This window comes from Astyanax mexicanus, chromosome 10, assembly GCF_023375975.1.
Source record: "Astyanax mexicanus isolate ESR-SI-001 chromosome 10, AstMex3_surface, whole genome shotgun sequence".
Classification (NCBI taxonomy): Eukaryota; Metazoa; Chordata; class Actinopteri; order Characiformes; family Acestrorhamphidae; genus Astyanax; species Astyanax mexicanus.
The window spans coordinates 8402453-8429618 of NC_064417.1; the positions used below are offsets into that span (position 1 = coordinate 8402453).

Genomic DNA, 27166 nt, shown 5'->3' on the forward strand with positions numbered 1-27166 from the left:
GATAAATCATTTTTCATTTATTGTTCCAAATTTTGTTTTTTCATCTCTGCCCCTCGCAATCTTTTTTAGGAAAAATTAAAAATCATTTTATCTTTTCTTTATTTTCAGATTTTTCAATTTCTGCATTTTGCAAGTTGGATTAAAACATCAGATATGTGTTACAGGACACAAAAGGACAAATCTAAAAATCTATAGATTCAACATTTAATTTTTAGTGCAATTCTGTTTGCGAAAGGCTGAAATAAAAAACGAAATAATTGAAAACTGGATAAAAATCCATTTTATTTTTTCTATACTAAATGGAAAAAAAATGATTAAGTTTTATACCCAATTTTCTATTTTCGAATTAAGCTTGATACAGTCAGCATTTGAGAGTTTCTGAATAGTTGATTTTCTCCACAGCCTTTATCTGATTTTTCCTCCGCGTCTGGTGGTGGCGCTCAAAATCTCCAGCTTGGTTTCTTCACTGTTGGTCGTTGTTATTTCGCCGGTAAGCTAACTAAGCTACAAGCTAACACACACTAAACAGCACTTTTAGTCTAAAGCTTTTAATTCACAGCCTTCACACCGCCCACTAAAACACACACACACACTGCCTCTACACTGGAATACAGCGCTGTGTGTGGGGGTTTCTTCTCCAAGCTGATTAGTAGTCGACCTGTTAGCGCGGAACTGCGGAGCATTCTCTATTAAAGTAAGATAACCTAAGTTTGTTTAAACGAGAAACATTAAAACACGAGTGCTTATAAACTAGTGTGACGGATTAAAAACACCTACGGGTGATATGGTGCTTAAAATACGCCTTTAAACGTGAGGTCTGTGTCAAAACTGCTGTTAGCTTAGGAAGCTGAAGTTGGCTTTTTATTGGAATTTTCCGTTCCACCTTAAATGGTGCAACAGATTTAACGCGGAGTCTGTACACGCGCCGGTCTGTCACAGCGCATTATTTAAGGTGGAACGGAGAGTTCTTATAAGAAGCTGGTAAAAGAGAACATAAGCTAGCCGACTAGGATATTCTTGTCTACTGCGGTTTCTGAGTGTATTGATTTCATTGCTTAAAATACAGAAATGCTTATAGAACTATTTAGATATTTTGTGTTACATCTATTTTTATTAAAACACTAACTGTTACTGCTACTGTTGCTTTTACTGGGGACTGTGAGCCTGAATTAGCTTTATCCAGTACATTGTTTTACACGTTCATTGCTAGTTTGGATTCTAGTTTAAGTAGTTAGGTATTTTTATAATACATACAGGAATAAGCTCTGCTTACATATGAAAGGAAGCTGAAAAAACACTGTAAACACTGTTGGAGGTTTTATTCCTAATTTACTCTCCAGTACCAGTAAAAAGTTTGGACTTTCGCTTTCTCAATTAGTATTTTATTATTTTTCCTACATCGTAAATGAATACTGAAGTCATCCAGACTATAAAGGAACACATAAGCAATCATGTAGTAACTTAAATGTGTTAAACTAACCAACATACTCTGTGTAGCATTTAGTTGCTCTTACCTGGGGAGCTGTTAACTTGCAGTTTCTGAGGCTGGTAACTCTGGTGAACTTATCCTGTACATAGATATGGCTCTAAAATAATATCACGATATTTCAGGGTATTTTTGCTATAAGATATACTTGGCGATATAGGAAAACAGAAAAATAATTCAATTCATTTCAGGAGTGTATTATAATAATATAACAGTATAATCATAATGTTTTAATAGCATAACATAATATAATGCAGCAAAAAAATATTGCAGAATATTTAGTGCATGCATATAAACTGCAAACTAAAACATTTATACAATAAATACACCTAAAGCTTCACAGTAAATAATAGACTACTTTTAAGACAGAACATCTCTATTATCACTATATGGATTTTTAGTATCACGATATTTCTGTGTCACGATATATTGCATACGATGTAATATTGCCCACCCCTACCTGTACAACAGAGGAAACTCTTGCCCTTCTTTTACTGGGGTGGTCCCGATGAGAGCCAGAATCATCATGAAGTTTTTGATTGTCTTTGTAACTGCACTTGAGGATTCTTTCAAAGTCCTTGATTTTTTCCCAATTGACTAATCTTCATTTCTTAAAATATTTGTTTCTTTAATTAGTTGACAGGTTCTTGCCATAATTAGGATTAAAACATTACTCAAATAGGACTATTCACTGTATACCAACTCTACCTCTTCACAACTTTACAATTGATGTTCTTAAACACATTAAGAGGCAAGACATTCAAGTTCAGCACAGCTGTTAACTTAAAGCCATTCCAGGTGACACTCTTCCTCATAAAGCTGAATCTTAAATATAAAACATGTTCTGAATTGTTTAAAACTTTTTCCACAAAATAATTCCATATGTTTTTTGTTTATAGTTTGGATGACTTCGGAAGTAATCTAAAATGCAGAAATTTTTAAATAATAAAAAATAAAAACACAGAATTTTAGTTGTTTCTTTCACAATCTGATCCCCATGAATTCTGCCATTGTTGCCTTGGAATATGCCCATGCTAGCTTTCTGAATGGTTGTTTAACAAATAAGAAGCCACTCACTGCATCTGTTAGGGTTAAATAACTTGTTTTCAGATTAAATATATTCGCCCATACACCTACCTAATTACTTACTTAAATATAGGTGGTGACCTTTTTTACTCATGTCATTTGCCTTTATCACAGCACTGACTGTAATGTAGGCGCTGATGGCGTCCTGCAGTGCTCCGACAGCTGAAGACGACTACCCAACCCTGCGACCACGACGCATCCAGAACCAGAATGTTGTCCATCGCCTGGAGCGCCGGCGTATCTGCTCGGGCCGCCCTGGAGCACACTGGTACAGAGTGCGGTGCTTCCATCAGAACCTTTTCCCCAATTTTACTGTGGTAAATGTGGAGAAGCCTCCATGCTTCCTGCGCAAGTTCTCTCCGGATGGACGCTGCTTCATTGCTTTCTCCTCAGACCAGACTTCCCTGGAGATATACGAGTACCAGGGATGCCAGGTAGGGTGGGACAATAACTGGTATAGAAGTGAAAGTATGTAGAAAGTATGATTCTATGATAATGTTTATAAAGCCAAGAATGGTATACAGTAATGCAGAGTAAAGACCATTATTTATTCCATTTTTTGGCCTTATGAGAGAAAAGCTAAACTTAATATTAACTAAATATTCATTCAAGCTAAAAAAAAAAATCCTTGTTTTAGAACAAATTCCTTGTCCCGTAAACTCTTTTTCTCTGCAGTAAAATAACTTACTTACATTCTAAAAATTTGAGGGCTTTGAAATCGCCTACAGGACATTTGGGGAAGCTGTCTGTTTTCACTTAATAATTCCAGATCAGTAACAGGAATCAAACCCAAATTCTGCATGTTTAAAAATGGACGTAAAAACTACACAAACATAACGAAACTAAAGGTTTGGAGGTAATTAACTGTTTGATTTGTATCCAGGAAAATATTGATTATAAAATGAAGTTCAGGAAAGGGACAATTTAATGATTTTATTCATTATATCTTGACATTAGCAGATTTACTTAAATATTTTTTATATTTTCTATTACAATTACAATTATGTTTTTCCTTTATCAAACATGAAAACTTTTTATATAATACTTGAATAGAAATCCTATCTATATTAATAATAATAATAATAATAATAATAAGAAGAAGAAGAAGAAGAAGAAAGTATTAGGGACACTATTGTTTTTATAAACGCAGTGTAAAATATTACATATATACATTTAACAACCTGTTTTTGCTCATACATCCAGGCTGCTGAAGACCTTCTCCAGGGTCAAGAAGGAGAAACCTTGGCCAACGGAAACGACCAGCGCTCTCTAAACATCCGCGGCCGACTCTTCGAGCGTTTTTTCTCTCTCCTACACGTCACTAACGTGGCCTCGAATGGGGAACACCTGAACCGAGAGTGCAGCCTGTTTACGGACGACTGTCGTTACGTAATAGTGGGATCTGCGGCCTACCTGCCCGAGGAGCCGCACCCGCACTTCTTTGAGGTTTACAGAAACAATGAGTCTGTGACTCCAAACCCACGTTCTCCTCTGGAGGATTATTCACTCCATATCATAGACCTGCACACAGGACGCCTCTGTGACACTCGCACCTTCAAGTGTGACAAGATCATCCTGTCCCACAACCAGGGGCTCTACCTGTACAGGAACATACTGGCTGTCCTGTCTGTTCAGCAGCAGACCATCCATGTGTTTCAGGTGAGTGATCTATACACACTTACAAGAATGCATATATATTTAGATATTTATTTATATAAATTATAGAGATGCACTGAAATATATTTTAATGAAAACTGATTAAAATTAGACATTTGCCTGAAGAAATATCATATAAGTCACATATGAAGCATATCAGTTACATGTACAGTACCATTAAAAAGTTTTAGAACACCAGATGTTTTTCAGTATTCCACTTGCAGTGCTGCATGGCACAGGATTTTTCCTATCTGTGCGGTGCCTTTACTGTCGCACCATTTGCCAACCCTGCTGCTCCTAGTCCTCTCCTCAAAGCTGAAACTGAAACATGTGTTAAGCTGAACTACAGGGTGGTGTTGTAGGAGCTGTCAGTCACACAAGCTGTTGACTCTCAGAAAAATGCCTTCTGATGCTGTTGTGAATTTGAGTTGGTCAGACCTCTTCCTGTAACAGATCTCTTCAGTTTCCAGAGTTTGTTGATGGTGTGGGAAACTGTACTCGCCACACTCTGGTTTTATTTAAAATGTCTGTAAAGGAAAAAGCTGTTTAACCCTGTTTAAGCTCAAAAATGAAATCTCTGTGCTTCTTTGTATGTTTTTATAGACATTATAAGAGTAATCTAATTGTGCAGTTGTTAGGGGTATCACGTTTTTTTTATATTTCATCGAAATCGATCAAAAGTATGTCATGGTCTCGAGCCTCGAAGTCAAAAAGATGATTGACGATCCCTTCCTCTAAGCTACGCAAGCATATGCACGCTACGCAAATGGCGCAGCACGCTACGCAAATGGCGCAGCACACTGGTCTTGCAGACATTGTGAAATACATCCTGTATTTTTTTATTATTTATTTTATGTTGCACAATTGCTGTTTTAATAATGCACACTGCTGGTACCAAAAAAGCCACTAGATGGCATTACATTTATATCTTAATTCAATTATTTAAATTTAACCATTAGTGCCTAATGTGGTGTATTACAGATCACTTGTATCACTTTGCATCACTTATATCAAGCCCACCTTTTGAAATAAGATATTGTAAATTTGATGAATCAAACCAATGACTGACCATAGACCAATCTAAAACTGGCATAGGCCTCTCTGCTATAAAAAAAAAAATCGAGGATCGAATCGTGACCCTAAAATCAGAAATAAAATCGAATCGAGCATTTAGAGAATCGTGACACCCCTAGCAGTTATGTGAAAATAGTGCAGTATTATGATAAACTAGAAAATATCACAATTCTTTGCCATTAAAAATGTTACAATACCCCATTTATTTAGTACTGGTACTTTTAACCCAGTTGAAACCAGATGTTGCATTTGGCACAAAATCACACCTTGTCCTCTCCTCAGCTTAATAACTCAAGAATACCTAAACACATCAGTATAAACCTTATATAACATACAGTTTCTAAAAACTTCAGTATCATCGCTTCAGTATTTCTTTGAGGAAAAGCTCAATAATTAGCACTCCTCCAAATAATTATTATTATTTTTTAGTTTGTTTGTATTCATTTACTGCTTTATTTCTCAGTTTTCAGCCACAAACACACTTTCTGAAGTATAATCCAGTGTGTAAGGAGAGCTTTGTGCCATCTCTGGGTTTCCCTATAGCTGTTTGTAGACACAAGCTCAGAGCCTAATATTCACACATGGGCTTGTAAACAATGTTTTGAATCATTGATTTCTATTGATTCGTGAACCGATTCACTTAAGCCATTATTGTGTAAGTTCTTCAAAGCATCCAAACACATTCTGTCTTCTTTCAGACAGCTCACAGCTCACAGTCAGAGTTTAATATTTAAAAAATCATCAAGGCATTATGTTCTTACTTGAAATGAAGAATAAACTTTAAAGTGTTCATCTTTTTTAAGGTTTTATTATTATTAAAAAAATATCAATTAAAAATGTTTAGTTTCATTTTGGATCTTCTATTGTTCCATTATTTTTCTGATGTTTTAGGTAGGTTTTTTTCCATGGTATTGTTTCAGTATTGGAATTGAGAGGCAGGTATCATTAAGTTATAATTTTGTTTTTGTGACAACACTATCCTGCAGAGGAAAATGCAGTTACACAGTCTGTCTCAACACTGCTTTTATACAGACAGAGTTTGTGTGCATCAAGATTTTTGTTTGATTTTGCTCGAAATTCTTTTCAACTGCATACTTTTGCACCATTTGGGGTTATTCACAGGACATGAAGTTCTGTAGTGTCAATGTTATAAACATTTGACCAATATTGTATAAAGTATTCATCCTTTGCTCTCTTGTAGGTGACTCCAGAGGGAACCTTCCTGGACGTCCGAACCATCGGCCGTTTCTGCTACGAGGATGATCTTCTGACCCTTTCAGCTGTGTACTCTGAGGCCCAGGCAGAGGGTCAGCCGGGTTTCTCACGGCTCTACAAGGAGAAAAGCATCAACTCTCTGAAACACAGACTCCTGGTGTATCTGTGGAGACGAGCAGAGCAGGACGGGAGTGCTACTGCCAAACGCCGGTTCTTCCAGTTCTTTGATCAGTTGCGGCAGCTGAGAATGTGGAAAATGCAGCTTCTGGATGAGCATCACCTTTTCATCAAGTACACCAGCGAGGATGTGGTCACACTCAGGGTGACTGACCCCTCCCAGGTAGAGCTGAGCTATTCTGTTGTGTGTCTGTTTGTGTGTTTATTATTGTTATTACAGTATTGTTCTCTATGTAAAAAAGTCAAAAACGTATTTTTCAGTTACTTGAAGATTTTGCAGTTCATGATATTGTTGCTGTCACACAAAAACCTTGCATTTCAATTTTGCTGTTTTTCAGGTGCACAGTTTTATTTAATTTCAGATATATCAGAATGTCATGATAAATATAACCATATAAATAGATGTGTTCCACTGCTTCCAGAGTTATGAACTAGAAAAATTACTTTAATATTTATTTATTTTTTTTACAAAAATAACCATAACAGGGTGAAAAAAAACATTCATAAAACTAGAATCCTAGCTATTTATTTAATAAACCAATTTGTCTTTGTTTTTAATGTTGTAATTGTCAAAAAAAGAAGGAAAAAGAAACATACAACCTACCATTATTACAACTATGAAATATTACCAGAAATGTTCAGTTACAGAAATGTTATTATCATTATTAGGTCTGGGTATAGTTTTAAAATTTTTGATACTGGTACTATACTGTGAATTCAGTACTGACTTGAGAGGGGGCAGCAATAATAATATTTGTCTTTTCACTTATTTGATTAAACACTTTTTTATGACTAATATATTTGGTTGCCAAATATGTGGTGCTTCCCTAATCAGTTACATGTACAGTACCATTCATATATAATAATAGTGTAGTGTGGTTTAGATCAGGCAGACTAGAGCTTTTTTTCTGTATTATAACTTGTAATTACATGTATAATAACAAAGATCCAGCTAATTGATTATTAAGTTAGTTACTAACTATTATAATAATACATTTTAATCAGTTTAATTTATTAGTTGTTGCAGCCCTAGTTTTGGGCAAAAAAGGTTGAGAAAATCATTGTAGTGCTGTGCCAGACCATTTTTTTTTAAATGTTCTTAAAAAAAAACAAACAAGAATTTCACCATAATAGAGAAAAGATTTCTTTATTATAAGTTTTCTAGTTCTACATATTTTGATTGGTACCTTTTAGCCCTGTTAAAAACCTATGAACAACCCCCTTCTTAAGGGTACATCACCTCTGTATAATCTTTTAGAATTCAGTCCTGGCTACTGATGACTAACATTCAGGTTAAAAAGCAGGTGGGTGAATCAGCTCTGAGGTTTTGACCAGTAAAAAGATAATTGGGATTATTTATAGCGATATAACAGTGGTTAGTACATTTTAATGGGTGGTTACAGAGTGCTCTGTGGAAATGCCTATGATTAGTCAGCCACTAGATGAACACCTGTGATTTACCAGGATGCTTACAGAACACTGTGCTGAAACATCTGAGATTGAGCATAGGGCTCGCAGCAAATACAAGCAGTAGCGTTGCACTCATTAGATGGATGCTGTTTGTAACAAAAAAATGCATTTTTGCTTGATGGATGCATCACTTTGTAAAATAATCTTGATTAGAAAAAAGATTTGGTCCAATTTGTCGTTTTCTGATTTGAGCATAAGATGAAAAGTGGAAAAATTTGAGAAATCTGATTAATATGGAAATAATAAGGACATTTTAGATATAATGAAAAAAGATTTATGGTTTTAGATTCTCAATAGTATGTTAATAACAATTAATGGAATTAAAGTGCATTTTTTCCCCATTGATGTGCGAACATTTTTACAAATAATTCATATCTACACCAAAGAAAAGAAATCAAAGCATGTGGTGTATTGAGATTTCATGATGCACAAAAAAATTCTAATGCATTATAGTGAAATCTTTACTAAAAATCTGTTGTCTGTATTGTCTTCAACTTGCATGATCCCTATTCTAATACATCTCTAATTGTAATATTTATATTTATATATTTATTTATATTTATCTTTATTTATCTTTTGTGTTACATCTCTCTTTCTCTCTCTCTCTCTCTCTGTCTCTCTCTCTCTCTCTCTCTCCCCCCTTATAGCCATCATTCTTCGTTGTGTACAACATGGTCACCACTGAGGTGATTGCAGTGTTTGAAAACACTTCAGACATGCTGTTGGAGCTGTTTGAGAATTTCTGTGACCTTTTCCGGAACGCTACGCTCCACAGCGAGGCTGTCCAGTTCCCCTGCTCCGCATCCAGCAATAACTTCGCCCGGCAGGTCCAGCGCAGGTACTCCAGCCATGCTCTTGTTTGTTTGAGTAGGGTTGTGTGGTGCCTGGTGATATAAGGCTTATCAAGGTGTTTTATCAAGTCTGTTGTGATATATTGCAATATAGTAAACACAATTATTAAGAAAAACACACCACCATATACAACTCTGGAAAAAATTAAGAGACCACTTCAGTTTCTGAATCAGTTTTTATGGGTATATGTTTGAGTAAAAGCAACATTGTTGTTTTATTCTATAAACTATGGACAGCATTTCTCCGAAATTCCCAAAAAACAAATTGTAATTTAGAGCATTTATTTGCAGAAAATGAGAAATGGTCAGATTATCAAAAAAGATGCAGTGCTTTCAAACCTCAAATAATGCAAAGAAAACAATTTCATATTTATAAAGTTTTAAGAGTTCATAAATCAGTATTTGGTGGAATAACCCTGTTTTTTAATCATTGTTTTCATGCATATTGGCATGCTCTCCTCCACCAGTCTTACACACTGCTTTTGGATAACTTTATGCCACTCCTGTGCAAGAAACTCATCATTTTTAAGTGGTCTCTTATTTTTTTCCAGAGCTGTATTTGCATAAAATCTTAGTAGAAGAAAAGTTTTTAACTAGTCTGAACAGTGGAATTACAAGATTAAAGTCAATTTATCAGAATCAGAATCACTTTATTTCGCCAAGTATGTTACATATACAAGGAATTTGTCTTGGTGAGAGCAACACGTGTATGACACATAACAAATACAGAGACTATAGACAAACATCACACTACAAAAGAATGAACAATAAACAATAAATAGAATAAGAATAGAGTTAAAAGTTCTACAGAAATAAAGAGCACTGAAGAGTGATAGGAGCTAAGAGCTAAATAAAATAAAATAAAATCTGTACTGTACACATATGAATATATTATTAGAACCGAATGTTTCTGAGGTAGGTTTATCTTAAATATTGCTTAGGAAGTTACAGAGGAACATCTGTATAGCTGTGCAAATAAGCAAAGTGCAAGTGAGCAGATTGTAAATCCAGTCAGTTGTGAATACAGTTCAGTGAGTGAGATGTTTAAAAGGTACATTTAGCATTTACAAAACAGGGAGGCTAGTTTAACCCCATAATAAATAAAAAAAATAATAATAAAACAAGTGTGCATGTCTACAACTGAGTGCGAGGGAAAATAAAAGCACAAATTCAAGACACTAGGAAATACAGTGCAGGATTTGATTAATGTTTATTTATAAAGTTCCATCAGATGTTTGAAAAGTACGTTTTTTTTTTATCTTAAGTGCATTTACACATTCTCACCAAAAACACAGTCTGTACTGTGTATTGTCACTTTAAGTTAGATCACTTTGGACAAACTCAGCTAGAATGAGCAAGCTCACTTTGCACTGCAGTTCACCCTAATGACTGGAAACACCTTATTTGCTGGTAAAGATAAAGATCTAACTAGGTAGATCCAGATTTTTATATGTTAATGTGTAGTTCTGTGAATTTTAAAAAGAAGATTAATCATATGGTTAAATAAGTATTTAATAAGAGCTTAAAATGACCATTGTATTCAAACTAATCTAATATTGAGGCGTAAGTAAGCGAAAAGAGATTCTAGTTGCTAAATTGTGAAAATGAAATCCAGTTTTCTGAATGTAAATTGCTAATTTTGTCAAAGTCATGCAAAAACCTTTTTTTCTTTTTCATTTTCTCAATCATTTCAGTCTGGCAGGTGTTCTTTAAATTGTGCTGAAATGTCTTAACGAATGGATCAAAAGACATTCTAGGTCATGAAAAAAAATTACATTGGCTTCCATATAAAGGTTTTTTGTAATCGTACACACTCTTACTTAGACCTGTGTGCAAATAGCTTGTGCCTTAAATAAAATCCATGCTGTAGTTTTGGGAATTGATGCAGTACTGCTAAACATAATAATGCGATAGTCAAGTGTGTACATATTTTCTTACACCCCTATCACTAAGGTTTTTGCATTGTATTTTGCTGTTGTCCACCCTAGTTAGGAGATAACAGGATGCTATATGTTACAGGATTTAGTTAGAGCCTTAATTAAGTGGAGAAAAATGCACTTCGTCCGTATGGTCCTCATGATTCAGATGTATGCTCAGCCAACCTGGGAGAACATATGGCCCAAGGAAAATGTACAATTTAACATATGGACGTTTGAGGATTTTTTTTTTTTTGTTTATTGAATATTCAGATATTTGAAGATTCTGTACATTTAAACATAGCTCCTCTCTCTCTTTCTCTCTCTCATATTTTTTATGTTTTTGCAGGTTTAAAGACACTATAGTAAATGCGAAGTATGGTGGTCACACAGAAGCGGTCCGGAGGCTGCTGGGTCAACTCCCCATAAGTGCGCAGTCATACAGCAGTAGCCCCTATTTGGACCTCTCACTTTTCAGCTATGATGATAAGTGGGTATCTGTAATGGAGCGCCCCAAAACCTGTGGAGACCATCCAATACGGTAAGACTGGAGGGACTTCTGATATGGTTTATAGTTCTAAAAACAGACTTCTGATTCATACCGAAGTTATGTCACTATATAATGTTTTGTTGTTGTTGTTTTTTTTTTTTTTTTTTTTTTTAGGGAAACTGCACATTTTAATTATTTTTCTTTTTTTTTTTTTATCATATTTTTATAGTCAGTCAGTAAAAACTAGACACACTGTTGATTCATACTGGATTTAAATTGGTCCACAAAGTAAAAAAAAAAAAAAAAAAAACAATACAAAATGCTCACATGGCTAATTCATTCTGCATTTGAACTGCTCCGCATGCATTATGGTCAGCCTATAAAAAAACCTGCAGATTTATACTGGATTCAAAACATTCTTTACTTTTTCCTGCCTCACTAATAATAACGCTATGTGTTTTCATACTGGATTGACTCACTTTTCAATTATTCTTGTCCTGACTGTACACATTGCTGATACATACTGGATTTAAATAGCACTACTCATTTTGTCCTGTCTCGCAGTTAAATTTACTCTAATCTGATTCATACTCTGTTAAAATCATTCTATAATTATTTCTGAGACTATAAAAAAAGTACACACACTGCAGATTCATGCTGGATTTAAATGAACTGTAATGATTCCCCTCTAACTATAACAATTGCGCAAACTGCAGATTCATACTGGATTAAAAGCTTTGCATACTTTTTTCTGCCCGACTATGGCAACTGTGATCTGAGATTCATACTAGATTGAAATCCAGTATATTCCAGATGTTTTTCCCAGCTATAAAAACAGCACATGAAATATTAAATAAAAGTTTAAAACAGTTAAAACTACACACATTGCTGATTAATACTAAATAAAAAGCTTTTCATTTTTTTTATTTATGTCTAAATATAGAAACTGTGCTCTGAAATGTATACTAGATTGAAATCTGGTATCACAAACACAAACAAGTTCATACTGGATTAAATTAATTTTTTTCCAGACTAATAAAACTACACTTTGCTGCATGCTGATTCATACTGGATTCCAGTAGAGTTTAATGACTGACACATTGTTAGCTATAAACATTAATTGTTATACAGGACAAATATAGTTGGTTAAATATTTTTTTATCACCAAACTATTCTTTTGGTGCATAGTTATTCTGTTAACACACAGTGCTCCAGATTGAATACTCTATCATTGCTGACTGTCTGTCTCTGTCTGCAGGTTCTATGCGCGAGATTCCGGCTTGCTGAAATTTAAAATTCAGGCTGGTCTGCTGGGCAGACCGATAAACCATGCTGTCCGGAGACTGGTTGCTTTCACATTCCATCCTTTTGAGCCTTTTGCGATTTCTGTGCAGCGCACAAACGCTGAATATGTCGTCAACTTCCATATGCGACACGGTTGTGTATAAAACCATGCATGCTGTATCTAAATGGACTGTATGTGTGTGTGCATTTTGGACATTTTTTTTTTCAGTTTTCAGCCCTCAAACAGTTTGTTTTCAGAGTGGAAAAGAACAGGTGGTTTTGGACTGTGATGTGTGAATTTCTCCATACTCTTCGGCAAGGAGATCGAGGTGCTTACTGGATTTTAAAACAGGACTGTAAAGGCTGTGAGGAATACATCTTTACTTTTTTATAAATAAACTCTTTTATACTAAATCTTTATTTATTGCAGATACAATGATGATGTATTATATTTCACTGTTTTATGGATTATTTTATGGTAAATAAAGCACATTAAGGAGTTTTACATTTAAATCAGTGCTCAGATTATTTTTGTTTGTTTGTTTGCATTAACTCTACCACCTGGGGGTGGGTGGATTACTGGAGCTGAAATGACAAATCATACCATATTTAGCGTCTTTTTTTTTTTCTTCTTCTTCTTCTTCTTTAAAAGCAATTTTGTCACATGCTACTGTTGTTCTCTTGAATGCTGACTACAGGGACAAGAAATTCATACTTCAGTCACGAAATGCAGTGCAATTTTTGAAATTGCTGCACCAGGCTGGGGTCTGCGGATGCCCCCTTTTAGCCGTCCACCCCCCCATTCAAAAAGCCTAATGAAATAAACTCCGGTACAATCCATTACCAGCCCGAATCCCACATAGTGGACCAGCATTAACCAAAAATGGAGGTGGTATCATAGCACTTACCATCTGTGTCACCATTGTTAATGTCACAATAATAACAGGGACTAATTGTGGAACTGATTCATTATACCAGGTTCTACTAAATGCTGGAGCTGGATCTCCCCTGAGAAAACCAGGGCCGTGTGTGTGTTGATGGTTCTGGTGCAAAGGTTGAAGAAAATCTGTTCTCCATCTGTTTTAGCTTCCACTTTGGTCATTGGAGGACAGATTTGTCCGTACAGATGCAGTCTCCCTATTTATTTTTGTCAGCCAACACAAAAATGAAGAATAAAATAAAACGGACACCTGAAGCTAAACACGTATTTGGGGTTGTTTTTCCATATTTTTTGTCTCTTGTGAAAAAGGGAAGAAAAGGAGAAAGTCAAGTCTCCCCTCAGTCTGAAAGCTTCTTTGGTTTCTTTTTTCTTTCTTTTTTTCGTGAGTAGACCCCTAAGTGCAACTACTGTAAACGTAATCATTTCTCTCAAGGCTTTATGAATACGAATCTCTGATATCCTGCTAGTTACTGACAAAAATTCCCTCCTTCCTGTGAGATGGCCGCATTCTTGCGAGCGCTCCAGGCGCAGGCTGTGAATGCTTTTAGCCGGCACTCCGCTATGGGAGAAAAAAAAAAAATAGAAGTCTGATCCTAGGGTTCAGTGTGGGCGGCCGTGGGTGGGAGGCGCCTGAGTTTCGTGGGGCTTCTCTCTCATTTAATTCAGCTGTAATGGTTCCGTTGCGGGCACGGAACAAAAAAAATCTACCGGGGTTATAATTTTACAGCACAATCAGTTCGGTTTTGCACTACAGGGCAAAATGAGGGAGAGCAGGAGTGGAGAGAGGGGAAAAAAACACTGGAATATGTGGAGCACTTGATTGAAAAGCAAATAGAATAACCATGATTACATTGTGTTCACCTTTTTATTCTATTCTCATATTCTTTCCTTTATTAGAAAAGGAGTATTTACATGACCCGTTTCTGCTACTAAGAGCAGAGGTGACGGTTAATTAATAATGCTAGGACAAAAGAAACGGGGAGGTGGTGGTGTTGGGGTAGTGAGGGGGTGGAAAAGTCCCCTAAACATTTAAAACCAGGACGTTTTAGCTGTCAGATTTGTCACACAGTGCTTTTATTGTTTTCTCTCAAGGTTAAACAAGTCTCATTGTTGCGGCTGGCTGTGTAATCAGTGTCACCGCTGTCTTTATTAGTCTCACAACACTGTGCCTTTGAGGGTGTTATGCAATCTAGGCCATCCATTATGTGCACCATGTTTGTAGAACACAGGATATTACCTTATTTTTGTGCTCTTTGTGTCGTCAGTAGTCTTGAATCAATAAGCCCTGCGCTCTCTGAACGAGGAGGAAGCCCTAAGGGGGAATGAGAGTGAGCTTTTGTGTCAAATTGTACTTGTGTGTTTTTTTTTTCCCTTCTCTTTTTGTTCTAGTCACCAAGGCAGCAACAGCCCACGGGCAGAGTGGCAGACCCGGAGGCTCTAAAGGTCATCTTGATCTGCCTACTGAGGTGCAAATCCCGTTCCAGTGACTAATTACAACCTGCCGCACGAGCACTTCAGAAACGAGAGCGTAGCTGGAGGTTCTATATGGTCTGTGTTGTTTCCAAAAAGATGCAGTTGTGTTTACTGGAAATGCAGTCGTGCACTGCTGATGCCACTGTATTCACTAGAGGAGCAGATACATTTACTGGATATAAGTTGTAGTCATCTGAAGTTGTGTGTATGGCACGAGTAGTCATTAAAGAATCAGTTAAATTCACAGAAGATGCTGCTGTATTTACTAGAAATGCAGTTAGCTTCACTGGTGATGCAGTTAAATTTACTGGTGCTGCAGGTGCAGTTAGGTTTACTGTTGATGCAGTTGAATTTACTGGAGGTACAATTACAGTTGTATTTACTGGAGGTACAATTACAGTTGTATTTACTGGTGCTGCAGGTGCAGTTAGGTTCACTGGTGATGCAGTTGCAGTTACTGGTGCTGCAGTTGCAGTTAGGTTCACAGGTGATTCAGTTGTATTTACTGGAGATGCGGGTGATGCAGTTGTAATAACTGGAGATACAGTTGCAGTCAGGTTCACGGGTGATGCAGTTAGATTAACGGGTGATTCAGTTGTGTTTACTGGAGATGCAGTGGCAGTTAGGTTCACTGGTGATGCAGTTGTATTTACTGAAGATTCAAGTGTATTTACTGGTGATGTCATTGTATTTCCGGAAGATGCAAGTATACATTGGAGATGCAGTTGAATTAGCTGAAAATGTAATTGTATTTAATGAAAATTTGGCAATTACTGGAGTTTACTTCAAATATAGTTGTTTTCAGTGGAGGAGCATACTGGGATGGTACATCAAGGTAGCATCAAACTAAAGTAATAGTGCTCAATTAAACCCTGCTGGCAACATATAAGTTTTAGCTTCATCTTCTTTTCCATAACAGTGTTTGTTACCAGGCCGTCATATTCATTTGGTAGATTCCTTACTCACAACTCGGGGTATTTAACGTAGCATCAAGCTAGCGTAATGGTGCACTGGCACCATATTATAACTGCAAGGCTGTTTAAGCTGGAATGACTTAGTTCCAATAGCAAATAAGTAGCAGTCTCAGCATTATCCTCTTTTCCAGAAGTGTTCAATACCAAGAGGATTGAATAGTAAATATATATTTTTAATGGAAAATAAGAACAGTATAAATTCTCATTTTGCTACAAACAGCAAAAAAAGTAATGATATAAAAATAATAATGTCATGGTATCTTCTGATAATGATATTCAACACTTTTGCCGATATTATAGTGCACGGTATGATACGGCACTCCCCTAATTCCTTGTAGGCTCTGGACCCTTTGTGACCCTTTCCAGGAATAAGAAGATGTAATTACTTGTAATAATTTCTTCAAACCTTTAATTGGACTTTTTAGTTGTAAAATATAACTGTAGAAGACAGTGTGAGATTCCATGTAAATCAATGGTAATATATGACAAACCACGGTTACGTTATGGATATGTCTTTCTGGCAGTATCACTGGTCAGAAAAGCTTTTTAATGGGGAAGTTTTATTACAGAGATCCTGAGTTGAAGTTTTTAATAGTAAATAATATATGGTATATTTAAACAATTATTTTAGGCTAAAACAGCTTCTCATTATACATGAACACATCGTGAATGTGAACCTCTGATTTTCCAAATCCCAGATGCAGTTAATTTTACATTTAGCTTTCCTGCACTGCGGGAGCAGCACTACTTACTTTCTTAATTACATTCTGTCCTCAATGGGTTGCCAGGTTTCTCAATTTTGACTGTTATTTAAAAGGGTTTAGCCTCTGTCTTGGTCTGTCCACTACTTCTGTAACTCTTTTAGGCATACATAGAGAATCTACTGTATTTTAAAATAACAGATTTACCAATTTAGAGGATCAAAAGTAAGTAAGTATCACTATTACAATTTATTTAATAATCTAAAGCTCTTCATTATAAAATTACCTTTTTGTAAAAAATCATAAAAAGAAAGAAAACACACTGAATGAGAAGAGGTGTGTCCAAACTGTTGACTGATACTGTAAATTGGTTTATGTCCACTGGGCCAGACCCAGTTTTGCAGAAAAAAAAAAAATCAGTTCTTACATCACTGCCTGTGTGCTAGATGTTTAACTGTTCATTGAAAAAAAAAATACATTTTCAGAAAATGTAGATATTTCCATTTTAAACATAGCTGCAATGTTTCTGACAGTGGCTACCATGCCTTAAATGATTTATATTAAAAATACATTTTGGATTTCTTTTGTTTTCTTAAGAATTAGTGTCTTAGCCTCATCAATCTGATGTATCTGACTCTGAGAACATTGATCTCATGATCTCACCACATTTTTGGGTGATTTCTGAGTTCTGAGTGTTTTTTTTTTTTCTTTTTCTTTCCAGTCTTTATACTTCATTTAAACCACATTGGTGAGTCCAAAAATACTCTGCAATGTTTTGTCCCACCCTGAAGGAGCTGGAAATGAGTCAGAAACATGTTCTCCAAACCTCGCTCTCAATCAGCAGCTCACAAGCCAGTCTTCGCTTTCAGATGATCTGGAAGTTTAAATGAGCATTGTAATAATTAGAAAAGAAATAATGATTGGATACTTTTTTCTTTTTTGTTCCTCTGTTAATTAGTTCTTCTAACTTCTTCCGTGTTATGACTCCAGGGTCCCCACTGCCTCGCTGCTCGACGCGGCGGGGAACGGGAAGGCCGAAGGGTGACACGTTTCAGAGAGCTGATCTAGCTCGGCTCGAGTGGCTAATTAGGTGTCCAGCTGCTTGTCAGTGGGTCAGCGCCGCTCGCACGTCCAATCAGGCCAGGTGAGTAAAGCTGGGGGCCGTGTGTGATATCCTCTCTCAGGTTAACCTGTGAGGTAGGCTGCAGGTGTTGTGGGATTAACTGTCCAGACTGCCTCTGGTCACACAGGCTAATTGAACACATTCAAACAGGCTGTGGACACCTGGGGGACACAGTAGCCCTCCAGAGTGGGAGGGCTCAGAAGGTTGCCTTTTCTTTGTGTGTGTGTGTGTGTGTGTGTGTGTGTGTGTGTGTGTGTGAGAGAGAGTGAGTGTGTTTGAAAGAACAGAGGGATTGACTGGTAAGATTACCTGGAAATTGTGTAATTTAATTATTCTGATGTGAATTGTTATTCGAGCTGACCGAATATGTCCGACCTGCACTCAGTAAATCAGAACAGATTTTACTGATTAAATAACAAACAATTCAATAGAACTAATGGAATGAAAGTGGGGGAAAAATAGAAAAGATAAATCAATCTCATTTTAAAATACAAAGACATCCTTTATACAATACAGACATTGACCCTTTTTCTGTTTAAGATATATTTATTTGTTAATAGATATGGAATGGAATTATCAGTATGCAGTTTAGATACCCCTGTTCAAATAATATGTTGGTACCTTCTTAAGGCAACAATAGTAAATTATATAGAAGAAATATAAATATTGTAGTAAAACAAACAAAAAAAACTCTCTGTTCCTTCAGTATTAAGTGTGTTACCTACAGAATTGTGCAAATGTTTTAGGGACCTGTGGGAATTTCAGTAAAGAAAAAGCTTCATATCCGTGCAGTAAGTGTTTATTAGCTCAGTAAAACACCAGCATTACTATAAATACAAAAAACAATTTTACAAAAAACATCTCCTAATCTCTCCTCATCTGAGTTTGATAGAGTTATTTCTAGTTCTAATCATATTAATCAACACCTGGAACTGAACATAATATACACATGCAGGCTGAGGAGCATCCAGGAGAAATCTGGAGTCTCTACACTTTGTTCTTCAGCTTGGCTCACAGGTATAACATACTTAGTTATACTTAGAGAATTCCTTGTTGCGTTTTACTGTATTTATGTTTATTTGCATCTGTTCAAATCATATGTGGTGTTTTTTTCATGTAAAAACACTCTAGTTGTTGAGATAAATGCTAGTTTGCTTTGGTGCCTAAAACGTTTGCACAGTACTGTATATATATACAACTCTGTATAACATTAAAATAAACAGAAAGATTGTTCACTCCCTTAGTCACATACAATATTATTCCCTTTGGCAGTAATAACATCCTTCAGATGTGAAACATAGCTTGATACAAGTTTCTTGCAGCAATCAACAGGCATCTTAGCCACTCCTCATGGGCTCATAACATTATCATGACATTCCTGGGTTTGCATGTTGCCAGTGCCTTCTTCAAATCCCACCCGAGATTTTCCATGGGATTTAAGTCTGGCGATTGTGATGCCCACTCCAGACTCCAGAATCTTCCAGCTCTTCTTCTGCAACCAAGCCTTGGTGAAATTGGAGGTATGCTTGGTATCTTTGTATTGTTGGAAGATCCAGCATCTCCCATGCTTCAGCTTTATCACTGACTAAATGACATTTTCATACAAGATCTCCTGGCAGTTTACTGCATTTATGGGTACCTTCCACACATTGGAGATTTCCTTCATCTGAATAAGCGAAACAGCACCAGAGCATGACTGACCCACCACCATGCTTCACAGTAGGCAAGGTGTTTTTTTTCTGTATAAGCCTCATTCTTTCTCCTTTTTTTTTGGCATACTGGAGTGCACTCTTTGTATGCTTTGGAGTCAGCAGTGTATCTGGGAGTCACATTGTGCGCCTTATTGGGGATTTCAACATTTCGCAAGGACACCATTAACTTTCTAGAAGGAGCTGAGTATCGAAGTTCTTGTAAATTTGCTTAATTGCTGCTGCTTATGTTTCTGTTTATATCTACAGGTACTTTGAAAGCCTAAATAAAGACACCTGATTTAAACTTTTATTACTGAGAGGAGTAATCTTTAAATCACAAAAAGGACATTAGATGGTATATATAAATAAAATAAAAAAAATATATATTGTAGTTTAAGTTACATTTGTCTATTATACAAGTCCTTATTTAATCTGATATGAAAAATTTTGAACACAGCTGTATATATATGTATTTGCCCCCTTACAGATTTCTTTTGTTTTTGCATTTTTGTCATACGTAAATTTTTCAGATGATCAAACATATTTTAATATCAGACAAATGTAATCTGAGTAAATATATAAAGCACTTTTTAAATGATTTGATTTATTAGGGGAAAAAAAAAATTATCACGATTTTTGGAAAGCTGAGTTTAATTTCATTAGCCACAACCAAGCCTGGTTCCTACCAGATCTTTAGAGTAAGGAAAACACATAGAACCTGTCTGACAACATGAAGCTGTTAAAAGATCTCACAAACTGACACATTATGCTGCAATCTGATGAAATTCAAAAGCAGATGAGGAAACAAAGTCATTGACATCTATCAGTCTGAAAAAGGTTACACAGTCATTTCTAAGACTTTGAGACTGCAGAGAACCACAGTGAGAGCTATTATTCACAATTGGAGAAAATATGGAACACTGGGGAACCTTTCCAGAAGTGGCCGGCTGACCGAATTTTTTCTAAAAGGGCATGGAAAACTCATCCAGGAGGTCCCAAAAAAACACAGAACAACATTGACCATAAAATAACAGGAAAAAAAATAAATAATTCAAATGAAATCATCAGTTTGGCTTAAGAAAAATGTTTGCTATTTGTGCGTAACTAATAATAATCATTTAGACTTGTTCCAGGAAAGCAGGTTCTGAGTAGTGCTCTCTTTTAAAAGACATCTTATTGATTTGTGGGTTAGTTTCATGTCTTTAAAAGAAAATGTGCCTCGGACTAGGATTATTTCCTGTCCAGAAGACCAACTCCTAGTGTTGGTTTTCCAGAAAGGGATGGAGTCTATGTTCCTTTTAATCATCCCTTTCTATTTAAAATGCTGTAGCTCTGTATACTAGTCTTAATCTCTGGCTGTGAAAGAACCCTATAGTCTCCAACCTGTTTTTTATACCCTGCCAGGGTTGAATTTGAGTTAGTTAGTTAGTTAGTTGTTCTTTCTAGTTTATATGAACAGTGGTGCGTAGGTGGTGTAAGTAATCACATGACCAGAGCTATTATAGCAAGAACTACGCAACTAAATAAAGAAAAAAATTATACGTTTTTAAGAAATAAAGATCAGTCAATCTAAAAAATGTCCAAATTTTTGACTGTATCCTTAAGTGCAGTCACAAAGATCATCAAAAATCTTGTTACTCAGCCAACAGATATTTGCAAACTGATTCTCTTACTTTTCAGCCTTTTGTCGCTTCTGTCCAAAGGTGTTTTGAGATGTTTATGTTTATGTTTTCATAAAAATCTATTTTAACATTAAATATATGTTTTATATTGTGAATACAAATTGGGTCTATAAGATTTATAAATCATTGCATTATGTTTTTATGGAGTTTTTTTTTTTACTGTAATATAAAGTTAACTTTTTTATTAATAAAGGCTAAAGGTTGTTAATATTGCATTTTGAGTTTTTGTTTTAGTTATTTAGTCAGCAAAATGGCTAAGTGTATAAAGCTAGAAATGCTCTACAATCTGTGGCTGTTAACATGTTAAATTGGTACATTTTAACTGTTTTCTGTCTTTTCAATCATAAACTATTCTTTTAAACCATTCTCATTTTTTGGTGAATAACAGCAAAATTAGACAAAAGTAGACAAACACAAACAGAACAGTATGAGTATAGAGACACGTCTAACGCAAACACTGACGGGTAAAAACAAACATTTTTATAATTAACTGGGTCTGGTGCTGAACGCAGCGCTGCAGACTTCAGATCAGTGAGTGTTCTTAATCAATGTTTATGATCACTCCGGGCCGAGACGCAGCCGCCGTACCAGAGCGAGGTTGGTGGGTTTGTGTTGCTGGCCTGACCCTGGTTTCCATGGTTACCATGTGTACTTTGTTATCGCTGCTGTCTGCCTGGTAACCCAGTTCTTGCTAATTGCTGTTGTCTTGGCAACGTGGAGCCCGATGTAATCCTGGGAAACGGGTAACAATCTGCGAGAAAATCTGCGTATTCATGGCCTCAGAATCCCGCGCCTGCCTCGGGCGTCTGACCGGCAGACGGCAGGTGCGTGTTGAGCGTTGTTTTGGGGGTTAAAAGGAGGTGAGGCGGTGAGTTTGACCCAGAGGGTTCACTCTAATTTTAGCCGGGCGCTGAACTGCAGGCTGCCTGACACCTGTTAGATATTTAATATGAAGCGGATGAGGCCCGGCCTGCCGCTCCGCTGTTTGCTCTGCAGTAATGGGCTCTGATTTCCACTGCAGCCAGGAGCCGCTGCTGTTATTAGGGCTGATCAGTCCGGTCGGGTCGAAGTTTAGGCCTCTGGAGATTCCTAATTCGATCAGTATTAAATGTTAAGAAATATATTTTTGTCCTTTATAATAATTTAAAAATTCAATATTTTTTTACCTTCTTCAGAATTGATCTGCGTTTTCTTTAATGATATTTAACACATAAAAAATAATAATAAATAAGTTTAATCATGTCTTTCATGTCTTTAAAGTTATATATGAGCATATTGTGGAAGGAGAAACCCATTATTTTTGATTAAGCATTAATAGGGGACATATTATACCTTTTTTATTATTATTTTTTACTACTTATGTAGAACAGGTCTGTGAGTTATAAAAAAAAACATATTCATACAGTTCTTTGCACAAAATCACTCTCACATAAAGAAATCTCACCAGCTCTATTCTTACCAGTTTCAGTCCCTTTCAGAATGAGCCGTTTAAGGGCTCTGTCACTTTTTAGCAAACAATCTGCTGCTGTGATAAAGAGCAAATCACAAACAAACTAATTCGTACTTAACTGCAATTGAAGCACAAAACTCTTTATTATTATTTGAAAGTGTTTGCGTCCCCTTTCTGAGAAAAAGCATGATGCTTTATCTGCTTTATTCTGAGCTGTACAGGTTTGTTTCACACTTTTCACACCTTTTTTGGTTCAGACCTTTGGACTTTCTAGTTGGGTCCAAACCAAAATGTCAAGTGTGAAAGGTTCCCCTGATCTGGCAAGAAGTTGTCTTGGTCTAGGTTAAAAGAATCAATGGTTTTGACTGTCATTTAACAGTATAGCTATATCTACAGCATAGCTTTATCTACTGTAACTGTAGATTAATTACTACTGATGCTCCTGCAATTAGTTGAAGGTAGTCAGATTCTGTCAGGAGGAAAATTAGGCACAACACCTTGCATCTTGTTAAATTGACAACAAGAATCTACAATACATTAATCAGTGTGAAGTATAGATAATCACAACCCACATCTCTAACAACGACACTGGAATAAATGTCTACACTAGAGGCAGACTTATTAAGATTAAGCACAGAACAACAGCACAGAGAGAGAGAGCTGATTGGCTGAGCTGCAGCAGTAGCAGTGTGCCTCTGATAGCCGTGAGACCCAGATGGTTGGATGTGATGTCATGAGGGGGCGGTAATATTGATAGACTGATCTGCATATAATTTACATCTATAGCACAGCTAATCTTTTAGAGACACTGCAGAGGTGGAAATTACCACAATTAAAGTGTTTTTTTTTAAAAGGTTAGGAAATGTTTTTACATTTTTTAAGCAGGACTGGTATGTTTCATTACTTCTAAGGAACTCTAAACCCATACATCACCCAGTGCCAGTGTTCCAGTGCCCCTTTTATTATTTGTGCCTGTTTTTCTTTGTTTTTCTTTTTTTGTGAACCTGGCTATGTTTAGATTTTGTTTCTTTAGAATTTAATAACCCATCAATTGTTATCCATACAGCCTGTCCATAATGAAACGCAATCCTGCTGATTCTGTTCCATGCATGTACTGGTAGGCTACATCTTAGCCTAGATGTTTTCAATCACCAACTTTAATTAACATCCCCCGTTATTAGCTTCCACAATCTTACGTTAGTTACTGGAACACTTCTTGCTATTTTCTCTCTTCTTCCTGATTCTTCTCTTTTCGTTTCTCTGCTCCAGAGGGTGATTCCTTGTTTGAGACATGGCTTTGCCTTCTTCAATTCTCATATTAGTTAATGACCACCCTGAATATTTATCATTAATTACTGATTCTGGCTTCTTAGCAGCCATGTTGGAAGATTAAAGGTCACCTCAATCACTTCTTTCCCATGAGAATAAGCCAATAGGGCACTTTGCATCTTTCTTGTCACTCCAGAGGCAAGGAAAGCTTATTTGTATAGCACCTTTGATACCCAGTGGCACAATACAAGGGCATAAAAACAAACAAAAAAAAAAAACATAGGGCAGACACATTAATGTGTTTATTTTGATTAATTAAATAACAGAAAAAAAAACGAAAAAAAAATTACGCTGATAAACAGCTACTATTGAATTTGTCTGTTAGCTAGCGTTGAGCTACTGGCTATATTCCAATGAGGTCAATAAATGAGCACTCGGTGAACAATAGCCATAGTCCACATATAAAACCACGGAACCTACTAATCTAACTGGCACAGTGCCGTCCATCTTTTATCAAACATCGGCCATTAATTCAGCTCGGAAAACAGTTAGTGTCACCAGATACCCATTAGCCATTGTGGCTAATCTGCCATTTTGGACTTCATAATAAAAGTCCCAAAAGGAAATTATATTAAAACATATTTTATTTTATTTGGACTTTACTAATTAAACTTTTAATCAAGGTATGGTCAATTGTCTAAATTCTGTTTAATTCTGATTATTCACAGAGCATGTATATTTTATTAGATATATTTTTTTATTTACCTGACAGCACAAAAAATATAATAAAATCAGTAATCATTATATAATAATCATTAAACAAAATAAAATCTAATTGTATTATTCATTAAAAAAAGAAGAAATAAAAAATACAGCATATTTTAAAATAATTGATGACATCTTAGATTTTTTTAGATAATACAGATTAAACACATATGCCTGTAATGCACAGGATAGACAGCATAATATACAAGTCAAACAATATAAAATAGATTACCTGGAACTCAGAGCACTATAGCACTTCTTACACCAAGTAAGCATGTAAATAAGCAAGAAAAATCATTTTAAAACATAAAAATATATCAAATAGATTTTCTGGATCTCAGAGCACTATAGCACTTCTCACACCTAGTGAAAGATTTACTTTGTCTTAGAACAGATCAGATTGGGTTTGAGCAGTACGTTTGGACCGCACACGGACTGTGATGCCGGTGTGATTCTCCCATGCCTCCCTTTGATTCTGCAAGTGGTCTACATTATAACAAACATGAACTTTGCTTTGGACTCTGGTACACCTGGTAGATTTTCACGTGTAAAAACACTCTTACGCAGGCCATTTTGTTTCATGTCTACTGGTGGAGGTACAGAATGTGAAATGCCTGCTTATATGTGCTGACCAGCGAACCACACAGTGATCCATTAGCTGAAAGCAAAGAAAATATGTGAGATGAAGATTCAGACCTGCTTTATCTCAAAAACATCTCCATCCTTCTAAATAGAAACCTCTTCTTTTCACTCAAGCCCCAAACTACTGATTGGCTCCATCCAGAGCTCCTCACATCTCCACTCGGAGGCTTAATGCTAGCGGTTGCTACTGAAGACCATTCAGCGTGGTGTAAAATCATCATTCCCCCATTACCGAGACTCTGCACTATTTTTAACACAAGAGTAAATGTTCCCACCTCCATCCAGACCACCTTCCAACGCATGCTGTACGGGTAAGTGCCCCAATAAGACAACAGTGCATGCATGCTATGGTGGATCAGGGTCCAGCACTCAATCAAATTACAGTCATTTGAAACGTGATGCTGGGGTATGCAGTTTGCCTCGGTTTGATTGGTTCTGCCTTACTAATACAGATGCATAATTACCAAGAATGCACATGAATTACCAGTAATATTGGTTTCTAAAACAGGAAAATAACTTAGCGACTGTTTGCTTTGAGTGTTGAGTGCTGAACACATTAGACCAAACCATAAGCAATATTACTGCACCAATATATGTTAATAAAAAAGGAGCCGATGTAAAATTGACAATTTTAAATCCACAGTTAGAAACACCTAATTTTTTGCATTTTCTCTCACTGGCCACATTATTAGAAACATCTACTATTTTAGTATTTTATCTCACTGGCCACTTTATTAGAAACTCCTACTATTTATTATTTTCTCACACTTGTCACTTTATTAGAAACACATAGTAGTTAGTGTTTTCTGTCACTGGACACATTATTAGAAACACCTACTCTTTAGTGTTTTTTTGTCACTGGCCACTTTATTAAAAACACCTACTAGTTAGTGTTTTCTCTCTCTGGCTACATTTTTTAGAAAAAAACAAATTTTTTGCAATTTCTCTCACTGGCCACATTATTAGAAACATCTACTATTTTAGTATTTTCTCTCACTGGCCACTTTATTACAAACACCTACTATTTATTATTTTCTCACACTGGCCACATTATAAGAAACAGCTACTATTTTAGTATTTTTCTCTCACGGACCACTTTATTAGAAACACCTACTTTCTTTAATTTTCTTTAATACGTCCTCAAAATAATAAACATCTTATATAAAACAATCTTCATTTAAAATATAGTGTCCATTTAAATAGAAACACCTACTATATTAGTATTTTCTCTCACTGGCCACTTTATTAGAAACACCTACTATTTATTATTTTCTCACACTTGTCACTTTATTAGAAACACATACTAGTTAGTGTTTTCTGTCACTGGCCACATTATTAGAAACACCTACTCTTTAGTGTTTGTTGTCACTGGCCACTTTATTAAAAACACCTACTAGTTAGTGTTTTCTCTCACTGGCTACATTTTTAGAAAACCTACTTTTTTAGTATTTTCTCTTACTGGCCACTTTATTAGAAACACCTACTTTTTTGCATTTTCTCTCACTGGCCACATTATTAGAAACATATACTATATTGTTTTTATGTAATATAATATGAATATCTAGTTTGATTTTTAATAAAAAATAATAATTGCAAATAATTGCATCATGTTTCAGAAGAAACTGCATTAAATACTTTTTTTTAATACATTCTCAAAATAATAAACATCGTATATAAAACAATCCTTATTTAAAAATATAGTGTCCATTTAATTAGAAACACCTACTATTTTATTATTTTCTCTCACTGGC

At 35.8% G+C, this 27166-nt stretch overlaps 1 protein-coding gene across 2 annotated transcripts; it reads left to right on the forward strand.

The window, feature by feature from the left end:
* The first annotated feature begins 409 nt into the window (after positions 1–409).
* det1 (DET1 partner of COP1 E3 ubiquitin ligase) lies at positions 410–13218 on the forward strand. Of its 2 annotated transcripts, none has more exons than XM_022662349.2 (7): positions 410–490; positions 2687–3006; positions 3776–4231; positions 6504–6857; positions 8812–9002; positions 11281–11472; positions 12680–13218. In XM_022662349.2, the coding sequence occupies exons 2-7, from the start codon at positions 2710–2712 to the stop codon at positions 12867–12869; spliced, it is 1680 nt and encodes a 559-aa protein (XP_022518070.1). In that variant the 5' UTR covers positions 410–490; positions 2687–2709; the 3' UTR covers positions 12870–13218. The 2 variants fall into 2 exon arrangements, with proteins under 2 accessions (XP_022518070.1, XP_022518069.1); XM_022662348.2 differs by lacking the exon at positions 410–490 and adding an exon at positions 497–694.
* Positions 13219–27166: the final 13948 nt, after the last annotated feature.

Bases quoted from the DNA above. Each gene is read 5' to 3' on its own strand.
- det1 (XM_022662349.2), top strand. From the start codon at position 2,710: ATGGCGTCCTGCAGTGCTCCGACAGCTGAAGACGACTACCCAACCCTG. The intron at 9,003-11,280 runs GTACTCCAGCCA...ATGTTTTTGCAG, and splicing joins GCCCGGCAGGTCCAGCGCAG to GTTTAAAGACACTATAGTAA. The intron at 11,473-12,679 runs GTAAGACTGGAG...CTCTGTCTGCAG, and splicing joins TGTGGAGACCATCCAATACG to GTTCTATGCGCGAGATTCCG.